Genomic DNA, 13,515 nt, shown 5'->3' on the forward strand with positions numbered 1-13,515 from the left:
TGCTTGCCAAAATTCAGTGCAATTTATAAAAATATCTATCAGTATGTGCGCGTGCACAGCGCGTGCGCTCACGTGCTACGGCGCGCTCGCACACTCGCACACACTCAAATGTGCATACAAAATTAAACACACCTTAAAAAGAAGACTAAATAAATCACTCACCAGTTGCGGATCAGGGGCACCCAACGACGGTTTCCTCCAAAACATGTTGAAAACACTTAGGCTATCCAGAGTACTTTTGGATCTCTAGATATCAATTCTAAGAAGCGCTACAAAATTTTTATCTGTTCGGTTACCCTAGGGGAACTCAGGTCATTTCGAAATTACAAGGGTTCCGTATCATTTTTTCGAAAATTTCAGTTGTAATTTTAACGTTTTAAGAAAGTGAGAATTTTTCTGATTCCTCTCTCCATCACATTTTAGAATCCGAAAATTTTAGTTTCCATTTTTGTAAGAAAAGTAGTGTATGCTGGATTGTAAAATATGAAAAAATAAACTTCAGAATATTGTAGGGAATTCAGATAAGATTCGAAAATTGTACACGAATGGAACGTTCATCTTGAAATTTGTAGCCGTCCTCAAGCAAAAGAAAATTCTTGGCAATATTTACTTCTTCAAACAGATATTTTACAGAAAACAGTCGTTGGATGCCCCTGGCGGATTCAGAGGTGCTTATATAGGAGAGAGAGGTGAAGATAAAACTTTTAGCTAAAAAGTGGCGTTTCATAGCGCCCTCTGACTTCTAGATCCGCCACTGCACACAATTATTTTTTGCTTGTTATAGTCCGCCGTTTCATATTGTTAAGTACCGGAAACTGCCGCTTATAAACCCTGGGCTTATACAACTTCTAGTAACTGTTTTATACGTGTACAGAAAAACGTAAAATTATTCAGAAAAGGAGTACTCTGATCAAATGTAAGCAAGATCACAGAAATACGGGGGAAAAGGGGAGGGGACTTATATCCGGGATGGGGGTGGCGGGTGGGTTGTTAGCCTTCCTTCCCCCGGACTTGTATCCGGGGAGGAGGGAGGGGAGGGAGGAGTTTAGGCGGCAGTTTACGTTATGTGATTCTAATTTCTACCACTTTTTGTTCTTCTGGAAGAGAGAAAAAGTAAGGAAGGACCTAGTCTTTCCTAAGAATAACTTTTAATGTATTTCTTTAAAAGAGAATTTTGAGCTGTGGCGATGGCACGTGAATTTGTTTTCTCTGCGCTCATTCATTTGTTCAAGACGCCTCGACTTACATCTGAGTCCCGAGTAAAGTTTAAACGTTTTAACACACGAAAATAAAATTCATATTTTTGTGTTGCTGTGTCAAGTACTTTAGATATGTAGAATTCCTATTTGTCTTAACACCGGACTTTATATATCCGCTAAAAGGCTAATTTTTGGCGCTGATGCGCATAATAATTGATATTTCTGCCAGATCAAAAAACATTCCTTTTCTATCTATTCTTTTTTTAATTGGACGTCCTAATTCCGGCCAACTCTCAGGTAACCTATCAGACTTTAGCATCATAGCCTGATTCATCTTGGTCCTACAACAAAGTTCTTCTCGCATAATTTATCTTTTAAACATGGAGATTAAAAGTCATGGAATGTTATACCAAGTTGGTCTTTGGACTGTTTATTCCTGCATCTGATGGCCTTAAATTGTGACGGGAATAGGCCATTTGCACTAAGAGGTCATGTGGCATCATTTTTGTGAAAATGAAAGTTATATGATTATGCCTTCGAAAACGTTTAGTGGGTAATATCTTAAACAAAATAATAGTGATTTGGCTTTTCAAACCCGCACCATTTTCTTAAAATGAATAAGTTTGTAGCTAGTCACGTGACTAAACCGTGATTTTTAAAATCATGAATTACCCTTTCTGAACACAAATTTTGCACTTAAACTTCAAGGAAAATGTTGAAATGGTGATGTTTACAGCACATCTGGGCGTAACTATCAAATGTTTAACAAGGATACAAGCAAAAAGTAGTTTTAGCCGCCATTTTGGAGGGCAAACTCTTGCCCTCCTACATGGCGGCCAATACAAATCATACTATTTTGTTGAAAAATCAAAGAACCATAAAGTATCTTCCTTAAACTCGTTTACTCTCAAATTTTCGGGTTTAAGATAATTTTTATGTGCGTTGTCAATTTTTCACATCAGCAAGATTTCAATTGACTGTTTAAAGGAAGCATTGGTTACGTGACCTCTCAGTGCAAGTCCAATACGTCCTTTCTGATCGGAATTAGGACTTCCATAAAATTTTAAATCTCCAGATTTAAAATCCCTTTCAAAGATAAGCCTGAACACAACATTCCTTCTGATAAAAGCCCCCCTTCAAAAGCCCGCTTGAAAGCCTCTTCTTAAGTCGACCAAACTAGCCTTTTGAACAAAAATTAACTCAGGGATTATTTTCGAAATTTTGCGGCATTTTATTAAAAAGGGCTATCATACCATATGCAATTTAACAGTAATAAAATTGAAGTGGAAGTAATAAATTTACCAGAATATTCAGCTACATTTAATTGAAGATTGAACTACTGCGCTCCTCAACACAGTTCTGAAACTCTGAAATAGATAATAGAGTTTTAAAATTAGTGTCTGAGGAAATACATGTAACTTGACCATTCTGCAAAAGGTATGCATTTATACAGGTCATTACACAACATCCAATTACAGCTGGTAATAAAGTAAGCGGCGTTCAGAAAGATTTCTCCAAGCTTATTACTAGTGATCATCCAGTCACAACACAGTAGAAAGAACTATTTTCAAATGCGAGATTAAAGCTCGTAATAAATGCTAAAAATCCTATTAATTTCCCCGAATTACATATTTTTATTAATAAGTAACAAGTGAACCTGGACTTCAAATTGGTTACAAAAAGAAAGCAACTGGCAAGTCTGCCGAGTGGGGCTACGCCAGTCTGTGGTATTCACCTACAGGTGACCACTTGTATGGGAAAAAAACAAAAGACCTATTTTCCCGGTTACTATAAAACATATTTTCCCAATACTTTTGTATTGCTTTTGTTACCAAAATTACCTCAGAAATTATCTGCACCAAGTTCTTCGTCTGCCTCTTTGATGGCACTCTTAACAGAGTCATTTATTTCCTTTATTTTAGCTGGATCTTCTGAAGGAAGTGCTTTTATCAGCTCTGTTTCTATCTGCTTTATTCTCTTTGTCACCCTCTCGTGGAAATGGTCCTTTGTCTCTGACACATGCTTCTTTATCGCCTCCTGGGCTTCTTTGCTGCCTGTCATGAGCTCATTCCGCTTTGCTTCGATGGTGTGCCGTTCCTTTTCTGGATCCAATGCGATCAAATGGCCAAGACTGGCGAGGCGGCTCATCAGATGTTTGCGGGATATTTCCACGTACATGTTTGATATGGACCAAACCACATACGACGTCGTATTTGCTTGGCTTACTTGCTCGTAGATCAGGTCACGCATGAAATCCGTGTCAGCGTAGCCATTAGCCAGCACTCGCTTTTGGCCCACTTTGGCATATTCAACAAAGCTTGCTAGGCTTTCCTTCTGGCACACCTTGATGATGTTGGTAATAAACTGGAAGAACTCTACCAGTTTCTGCCACTGCTCACGCACTGAAGCCAGGGCCTTGATACCTTGTAACAGGGTTTCTCTAATTTGGTCGAAATTAGCAATCTTCTCTGGGCTGAGTTCTGCAAGGCTTTGTAACACTTTACTTAATTCTTCATTACTCTCCCTCAGTTCCTTGCACGTTTGGTCATAGCGGTTCTCTTGTCTCTCCAGAAGACCTTTTGCTTCAGCGATTTTAAATCGTGCATTTTCAACCGCTGAATTAGCGACACTTGAAGAGGAAGATTTTGCAGAGCCGGCCATACTTATTGCTTGTCTTGGAGGCTTGGTGTAAAATGGATTTCCTCCTGTCTTTGCCTGAGCTTTTGTGCAGAACTTCATAACCTTAGTTTTCAGTTCTGATGCTTGGTTGGCAATTGCTTCGATTTCATTTGGCGAAATGCTGAGTTGTGCCATCATCTCTTCCGCTCGCGTGCAGATCTTTAAGCCGTTTTTCAACAGCTGCAATGCTTCTTTGTTATGCGGGCTGGCTTCCTCAGAGGACAAATCTTTCTGTAAATCTTCCATTGTTAACTTCGTCTCTAGAAGTCTTGTAGCTACGGGTGCTTCATCTCCAGCATCATCTTTATCTCCATCTCCATCTTTAGGTTTCTTGGAAGTTTCTTTGGAAGCAGATTTAAGGTCCTCCACCAATTTCGTAATCAGAATTTTAATGTTTAAATGGTCTCCGTTGACGGATGCTGGCTCTGTTTGGGCAACTTTTGGGATCTGCTCAGGCATTTCCCCTCCTGCAGGCATTTGCATCCCTGCAGGCATTTGCATCCCTGCAGGCATTTGTGCCCCTGCAGGCATTTGGACCCGTGCAGCCATTTGGGCCCCTGCCATCATTGGGCCCCCTGCCATCATCATGGCTCCCTGGGCTAATCCGGGCAGCATAGTTGCAGCACAGTTACTCATAGTATTTGTGTATGTTTCTACAAATTGCATCCCAATGAGGTCCCATCCACTTGGCATAGAATCCACAGCCTTCTCCCAGCCTGCTTTCGCATCTTTTACTTGCTTTTCTAGCTTTTCTTGTTGTTCCTTTGCCAAAGCTATTTTCTTCCGGGCTGAGTCTTCTTTAGCTAAAGCAATCTTTCTTTTCATTATTACTTCTTCTTGGGTTTTTTGATAATATCCTCTAGCAGCTGAAGAGACTTCCAACAGCTCACCCGTTAGATCCATCACATGTTCAAACTTCGCTTGAACTTCTTGCGCTAAGCGTAGACATTCTGAAGCCTTTCTATCAATCTTTCCAAGTTCTATTGGAAGAAAGTCTTTTACATCCTCCTCACTTCCTTTGACGAGAGTGTGGACAACTTTCTTCACCTGATCGGGTACTTGGGCAGAATAGAGTCGTATTGCATCCATGTTCTTGTAAAGTGAATAAATGAAAAAAATTATACAAAGTTATTAAATAAGAAATAATTTTATGAGATACTTAAAGAATTATGCATATATTGACTGTTCCACTTGTGGTTAGAATTTTTATATTCATTGCATCATTTATAATGCCTATTTTTCATGCAAATTTTTTTTAGTTTATTAAAACAAAATGTATTGAAAAATGATGATAATTAAAAATACATGTGCAGTGAGCTATTTTCACAGCGGGCTGAAAACTAAAAATAAGTTATAACAGAAATAAAGAAGAGAAAAAGAAAGAAAGGAACTAAAGAAAAAGACGCTAATCATCTAATAAGTGGAACAGTACGGATCTGTACAGAGTAGTTTAAAGGAATATGTATACACACATACATACATACATACATTACATACATACATACATGCATATACACATGCATACATAACTTTATTTAACTTCGGATTTTAGAGTAGCCAAAGGCTAGTATCTCATTCTCTTATTGGCCAGGCTGGTTGAATCGGCCCACTTTAGTAAACTATCGTAGTCACAGTACCAGTCCTTAAGATACGTACGTCGTTTTCTAGTTTTTCCGCACCTTGTGCTTGACAGAAATGCCAAACCATAGAACAGTAAGACAAATTGTATTATGGGGGTTACACTAACATTCACATATTATTTAAAGACGTTTGGCCCATGGTTTAAAAAAATTCTACATACATTGATTGTTCAACTTGTGGTTAGATTTCAATAACGACTACATCATTTGTAATGCCTATTTTTCATGCAATCTCCTTGACTAAACGCAGAAAATTGTGTGTTCTTTCGGACTAAATTATTTGTTATAATAATGAATTGAAGTACAAACATTAGCCATAAAGGACAGCAAAGGACCGCAAACGAATATGCCGAAGGACGTAGGATCTATAAAGACCTGATCAGCAAAAATAATAATGTAGACATATTAAATTTTGCAAGCATAATACTGCAATGCTGATCGTACTACGTGAAAATTAACTCTCCAAGACATCAACACGACACCGAAAGAACTCAAAAAAAGAGCGGTATTGTAGCCATAAACAGCTGTAGTACGATCAGCATTGCAGTATTCTGCTTGCAGAATCTAATGAATTGAAGTTCACATGAGATACCTCCTAATGTAGTTTGCATGACACACCTAGTCGCGAAAGGGATAAACTTACATTATTTAAAAGCACGGCTGATTAGAGATAGGACATCTCGTGGCAGAATGTTCACTGCGTGCAGACGTCTCCTATTTCCTTTGTTGCACGCGGAAAAGAGACGTCTGCTTAACGCCGTCCCTAATCGTGTTCCAGTGTCCCGCTGGATTCCCAAGATCTTGGGAACACGCTTTGATAGGCTGACACACAGTGCGCATTGTTTGACTTAACGCTGATTGGTTGTTATCGAATCTGGTCTGATAATGTATGTGGTCATTTATGTAAGCGGGGTTTTCCAGCCAAAACAAATCAAAACCAGTGCCTTTGTGCGCGGAACGTTCGAAATCTTTTGCGAGGCCGCGGAAAATTTAACGTGTACCATGAAATTATTTCTTTACAATTAACTGTGCATGACACAGCACATTATATTTGTAAACAGTGTCTGAGAAAACTGCAAAAGCGGCGTGGACTTCGTACCAACTTACGAGAACTCGACGAAGAAATTTTTCAAAGCTACAGTTTCAAAGCCTGTAAGGCAGGGCTTTCTATCAAGAAAAAGGCCGTACGGGTACATGATTAAATGCGGAAGAGTCTGTTTCTCCTGAGAAGAGAATTCTTTTAGAGGAATCGTCAGATTATTATTCGAACGTTTGTGGTTCGATTCATTCTTCAACGCCTAAGAAAAACCGGCATTAAGCTACAGGGTACAACTCAAATCTGAGGATCGCACTATCCGTGAAAATTCAACATTCTGCAAAACCACAGTTAAGAGCTTGGCCCAGTGTCATACTGACATAGCAGGAACTTAATCACATTCACGGACAGAGAAAATTACATGCATGCATGTAGTTGTTCCGATCCAGGCATTTGGGAGAAAGCCAGCCGAAGAAACTAAAATCTTTATTTAGCCGTAACAAACAGAGTTCAAAGAAAATAATAAAAACACTTTACACCTGCATCTGAAATCAAATCCTATCAGGAACACCCACAGAAGCATAAACCACAGCAAATCATTACTCAGTATGCATGTATAAACAAACCTGCTTCATGACCTCTAAATATAAGACTGCGGCAAAAATGTAGTGTTAGTAACCTTCGCGCGAGAGAGAAAAGAAGAAAAACCTCTGTTCAAGCAGACTCTCAAGGTCACATTTCGTATTATCTCGAGCTTATGAGCCGTGTTTGGCCTGTCAACTCTTATTTCTAACCGGATATTATTCTGAGGATCATGTGTTGTTATTGGCATAACAAAGGAGAACAAGTTGTAAAATCCGCAGGGCCGCTTTTCCGGTAGCCTGAATTTCATCCGATTACTTCGAGTCGTTATTACTCCCTCAGTAACGTCTGAATCGAGCGGCCGTTATGCCGTCCAGTGACGTCACTACTCGTTGATCTTCGCTTTAATTCATGCAAAAATTAAAACCCGATTTTCAAAGGGCACACCAAGAAATTTTGTTTGGAAATGTCTGCATGATACAGAACTGCTTTATTTTTTTTCGATTGTAATTCATGTTAAACGTTCAAACTATCAACTGCATGCAGTACAACTCTGAACCGGCTGTACTAAATTCTATAATCAAACTCTGTCGCAATCACGCAATAAAATAAACACACACACGGAACACTTAGTTCAAAAACACAATGATTTGCTTTAATTGAAAAGAAGCTATTTGGTCCTTAACGAAGAAAAAAAAACAAGGAGACAAGAAAGAAAAGCTCACAGAATCATTACACTTGACGGTAAAAATTACAAGAAGGTCGAATTAGACTAAAATTATAACATTGATCTCAGAAAACTTCGCGTAAACAAAATAACCGGCCGCCGAAACCACAAAGCGGCTCTAAATGAAAAAACCACCGACTCTCCGCAATGATTCTTCGTTCGCAGTTCAATTTAGCATTTCAGTTTCGAAGACAAGGGCAATGTTGCTGTTTAAGATGAAGATTAAGCTTATCGAAATGTTTGAACTAAACGAAAGAATGCCACGGATCGACAGGGATGCGATCCGCTGAATATCAAAGCGACAATCCCGCTAAAATTTTTCATAATTATACATAATTATGCGAATGTTTAGACAATCAACCAATGAAAATCACTACCCGGTTTTCGGGTAGTGAGTGACGTCACTGGACAGCTTTAACGGCCGGTCGATTCAGACGTTGTTTAGAGGAGAAAACGACTTGAAGCAATCGGATGAATTTCAGGCTACTTTTCCGGGGGTTAGCGAAAAAAAAGTTTATGTTAGAATTTCTTGCTGAAGAAAAGGCTACAACAACAACAACGAGCTTTACTGTATTTGCATGACTATGCAAACACATACGTACAGTATTGCAAAAGCTATGTTTAGGAGTCAAAATTACAACACAGGGCAATTACGTTGCTTTGATAATAATTTGTCACGAACATCAAAACAAGCTGAAATATAGTTATGAATGTATATTGAAAAAGTAATTAGAAGAGTTCATCAGTTCATTGATCAAAACGTTTGTAGGTAACTGAGTCAGTAATACTTGGAATCAGAGTCTTGACTTTATTGTAAAATTTGTTCCTATAGTCATAGAGTATGTAGGACCATTGAAAAAGAAAGTGAACTTCGTCTTCTATTACATTGCATCCACAAAAAGGGCAATGCCTATTATCCTTCGTAGTTTGATTGCATCTACCTATTTCTATCATTAGTTCGTGATTGCTTATTCGTAGTTTTACTAAAGCCCTTCTCCCAGATGTTTCTCTTGTTAAGTCTAAGTAACTAGAGGAGGTATGATCGGTTTCAAAAGAACTATAAAATGCAAGTTTTTGAGAATATTGAAGGGTGTTTAGCCAATATGAGATATATTCCTGTTTCATTGAACTTACATAGCTTTTTACCATCGCTATATCTAATGAATGAGGGTTAAAGTCAGGAAGCTTAAAGTATTCTGACATATTCATAATAAATGAGAGTGGAAGCTATTTTTGCCATTACAGTGTAAGTCGAATGACATTAAAAAAGCTTGTTTGACGAGAGATTCCTCATCTTTAGACTGTATATACAAAACGAATTTGAAATTTTTTTGATTGATTGTGATATTTAAAGGAAAACGACCAAGCTGTGAAGCTTAGAAGCTTAGAAGCTTTGTTGTTTACCTCCAAGTATCGTCTACAAAATTGAAGGTGTGCCTTCTCAATGTGTGAGCCGTCCCAGGTCTTAAAATCTGGTTTGGCATACACACCCCAAATTTCACTGTTTTATGTTAGAATAGGGGAGATCATAGTATAGTCGTCTCAAGCTAAAGAGGGCATGAAGAGCTTTCTCCTTGAGATGTTCACGTGACACTGAAAAATTTCCCGATGAGGACATTCGAGTTCCTAAGTAAGTGTACTCTTGTACAACATCAATTATTTGACAATCTATGCGAAAGTGAAAATCAGCATTTTTTCTCGCACGTTTCTGAAAAACCATAATTTTTGTTTTCTTGGGGTTGATTTTCATCATCCATGAAGTACAGAATGAAGATAGTTTATCGAGACAATTTTGTAGTACTGTCTTGGATCGTGATAAAATGATTAAATCGTCTGCATATAATAAAGAATTTAGTTTTGCACCGTTTGGTAAAACAAAAGGATCAGATAATGTATTTTCAAATTCGAAAGGTAGGTCGTTAATATAAAGATTAAAAAGCAGTGGACTTAAGATACAGCCTTGCCGCACACCTCTCGCAAAACGGAATGATCGCGTTTGTTTTTGGGCAATTTTGATTGAGCAGGAAGAGTTGTGAAATAAGCTTTTAATTAAGTTATCAAAAGAACCACCAACATCAATTTGCAGCAGCTTATTCAAGAGCCCGTCATGCCAGACCGAGTCAAAGGCTTTTTTGAAATCTACAAAACAAGCATAGATCTTTTTGTTGTGATTATGAACATACTTATCTATCAAGGTTCGGAGAGTGAAGACGTGGTCTACTATGCGGTTATTCGGTAAAAAGCCAATTTGAGATTTGTGAAGTATATTCAAAGAAACTATATACTCGAGAAGTCGTTGGTTTAAGATAGAACAAAACAGTTTTCCCAGGCAGCTGGAGACACAGATACCACGGTAGTTTGCCGGAGCGCTTCGTCCACCCGATTTATTAATGGGAGTAATAAGACCACCACACCAAGTCTGTGGCATGGTCCCTTGGTTAAGAATTGAATTAAATAATTTTTCATACAAGGGCATCAGTGTATCAACACTAGCTTTTATCATTTCATTTCTAATTTTATCCGCAACTTTACGTATTTCTCTTTCAATTATCATGAAATCTAAAGGACGAGAGTGTTAACCATTCATTTTGTCGTAGCTCATTGCAAATGTTTTGCTGCGTTGGGTTAAGAGGTTCTTTTGAATGAAGATTGTGGAAATGTTGTAGCCAATTTTCCTCCGAGATTGATGGAACATCCTCTCCGTTTCTAGTGCCGTCCATCGATTTGAGGCATTGCCAGAAAGTTTACGCTTTTGAATTGTATGCAGTTTTATCTAGCTCAGAAATCTTGGCTTTGTAATAATCATTCTTTTAAGAGTTACGTAATTTCTTGTATTGGGTCAGAGCCATGGTATTGCTCACGTATGATAGTATTCAAAGGGTCTTGATGTTTCTTGTTTGCTAGTTTTCGTAATTCATGCCTTTTCAAACGACATTCTTTATCGAACCGTTTTTTGTTTGATAATGATTTGATACGCTTACGCGTTTTACCTGCTCTTATCTTTAAACAACACTTTGCCGTTGTGATGTGTTCCACCTTTTCGAGGGATAGCTCAGTATTTTCTTTGCATGTGTCGCCAGAAATGTAATCGCGTATTGGTGTTTGTATACGAGGAGACCTCAGAGCATCCTTGAATTTTTGAGCGGAGTCGTTTTCCAACAGAAATTGTTTCGGTAAACGCGTTAAAGTATCTCCTTCAAGTATGGTGTGATTACAACTCTTCTTTTTGTTAATATTCAGCCAAGTAGTAATAGAGCTATGGTCTGACAAATGCAGTTGATCTTTGACTACCAAAAATTTGCAACGTGTGACAAAAGATCCTGGTCACATACTGCTTGGTCAACTACACTCACTCCGTTTTTGCCATGAAACGTTACTCTTCCTAGGGAATCACCACTGACTCTTCCGTTTAGAATCCTAAGGTCTGTACTTATTTTACAAATTTCAAGGAGCCTTTTACCGTGACTGTTTAATTCGTTGTCAAAACTATCTTTCTGGGTTAAGCAGAGAGAGAATTCTGATTGGTCGTTTGTAATGAGGTTATTTCCCTCTTTACAAACACTGTCGGAATACTTTCCTGTTCTAGCGTTCAAGTCACCCATAATGAGTTCTAGAGTTTGTAGACTGGGTACGAATTAGATCACGTGTGCATCCGGGAATGTAAGCTTAGGCGACGTGGTTCATTGACTGCTGTGCCCTGACTTAGTGTCAGCGTGTTCGCCCTTGAAGTTCGTTTTATCAATAAAGACAATTGTTACTTTTTCGTATTTATGGAAGTTACTAGAACTCGGCTGTGACTCTATTAATACATTCTGTGCCGCTTCGCTCATTCAGGGTTAAAATAAATTTATTTGCTTTCCCAAGAGAAGAAGCTGATCTCTGAATCTGATAAGAGAAATGGCAATCACTGTAAAGCTATGACTACAGAGTTCCAATCGAAAGGAGTTTGCTTCAGAAAACATTCGATAGAACAAACTATAGAAAACTGATTGGCTATCGCTCGAGTGTCATTCTCGATTGACGCCACAACTCTTGCTTTCCCATATCTCCTTTATGCGGTCTTGAACCAACGGAGATCTATTTCAAAAGCACCCAGAAAATCCTGGATTTAACGCAGTCAAAAACATTTTGGACAGAAATACTCAACTTAATGCGACAAATTTGTTTTAGGCAAATAATTTTTGAAGGTAAGGGGCATTTTAAACAAAACGCTTCTTTTTTATAAGAACAATTAAGGGAGCAGACAAAGAGTACCTTTTCAACTTCAGTTTCTTACCTTGTGGGCTTCGTTGAAAGCTCTCCATCCAGTATTGCTCACTTGCACCAAGCAGGCTCTAAATGAATCGGGATGCTCAATAAATTGGAAGCCTTTCTCAGGCCTTTGGTGTTCCAATGAGAAGTCCTTTTCCCCTGCCACCAGCATTAGTTGTCCCAGAAGAGCGATGGATAGTGGTGCAGGAGTCAGGAACTCTGCCCAGTTCATACTGGGAGACATCATCAACAAAGCTGTTTCATTCTTGTCATCCCCCGAGTTGGCGTTTATCATTGCTTTGTTAAGACTGGCTACCGCATTGGCATTTGGCTCCTCCGCCATTCTTATCTGAGAACACATTTACAAACAACTAATGAGAACTATGCGATCATTTGAAAATAAAGCAATGTTCTAAGTATGCGTCTATGCAGATTGTTTTATTCCACGGTACTTGTGCACGAAAATTGTCCCTTTTCCACCCTTAATGTCAGTTTAAAACAGGGGAGCACTTATCAAAAGTACATCATGCATGCCCGTTCATAAGTTCCACGCGCGCCAAAAGTGAACACTAACACGATTAACACCTGTGAACACCTATAACCTGGGATTAACACCTGTAACACCTCTTGAACCCTGAAAAATGCAAGGCCCTGGTTCTCTCGCGAAAACCCAATGTCAAGCTATCACTATTTGCTGAAGGTGTTGCATTACCACTACTTGATACAGAAGATCTATTTGGGCCTTTAAACATTGGACAATTCCCTGAATTTTGGAAAACAAATTGCGAAAATTAGCAACAAAGTTGGAAAGGACCAAAGAATATATTATCGTTTCGGACCAAACTCTGCCTTTATAATTTGTTCATAATGTCTCATTTTCATTACTGTTCCTCCATATGACATCACTGTTTAAAGTCTGATAGTAAAAAACTGGATAGGTTGCATGAACGAGCACTTCGTTACTGGTACAGTGACGAGTCTTCACAAACTAGCACTCTTTGTGATCGTATTGGTTACAGCCTTGTGGATCGACGTGCCCATAAGTTTTTAATTATAGTATTTAAGACAATTAACAATTGTCCACCTGAATATCTGAGAGACCTATTTAGGTTAAAAGACAACATCAAAAACCTGAGAGGGGTTAACAAGCTGCAAGTACCGAAACCTAGTACGACTCGTTATGGCAAGAACTCAGTTAAGTACTTGGCGACTATTACTTGGAACAAGATTTCTGATGCCTTAAGATCCCTTGGAGCACATTGTCAGCCTTTAAAAAAGCAGTCCGACAGCTAAGGCTTTAGCTAATTCTATATAATATCTATGTTCTATTGAGGGCTTTTTATTTTAAATAGGTATGTCACGTAATTTTTAGGCTTTATACTGTAAATAAGTTTTTGGATT

The 13,515-nt window shown here is 38.5% G+C and overlaps 1 protein-coding gene across 1 annotated transcript; it reads right to left on the reverse strand.

Annotated features, from left to right (window-relative positions):
* Positions 1 to 2,476: 2,476 nt before the first annotated feature.
* On the reverse strand, positions 2,477 to 12,457 carry LOC140938410 (uncharacterized). Its single transcript, XM_073387896.1, has 3 exons — positions 12,140 to 12,457; positions 3,041 to 4,970; positions 2,477 to 2,566 (listed from the first exon to the last, which is right to left on the reverse strand). The coding sequence occupies exons 1-2, from the start codon at positions 12,455 to 12,457 to the stop codon at positions 3,042 to 3,044; spliced, it is 2,247 nt and encodes a 748-aa protein (XP_073243997.1). The 3' UTR covers positions 2,477 to 2,566; position 3,041.
* Positions 12,458 to 13,515: the final 1,058 nt, after the last annotated feature.

This window comes from Porites lutea, chromosome 5 (assembly GCF_958299795.1).
Source record: "Porites lutea chromosome 5, jaPorLute2.1, whole genome shotgun sequence".
In the NCBI taxonomy this organism is placed as follows: domain Eukaryota; kingdom Metazoa; phylum Cnidaria; class Anthozoa; order Scleractinia; family Poritidae; genus Porites; species Porites lutea.

Bases quoted from the DNA above. Each gene is read 5' to 3' on its own strand.
- LOC140938410 (XM_073387896.1), bottom strand. From the start codon at position 12,457: ATGGCGGAGGAGCCAAATGCCAATGCGGTAGCCAGTCTTAACAAAGCA. The intron at 4,971-12,139 runs GTAAGAAACTGA...TCACTTTACAAG, and splicing joins CTTTCAACGAAGCCCACAAG to AACATGGATGCAATACGACT.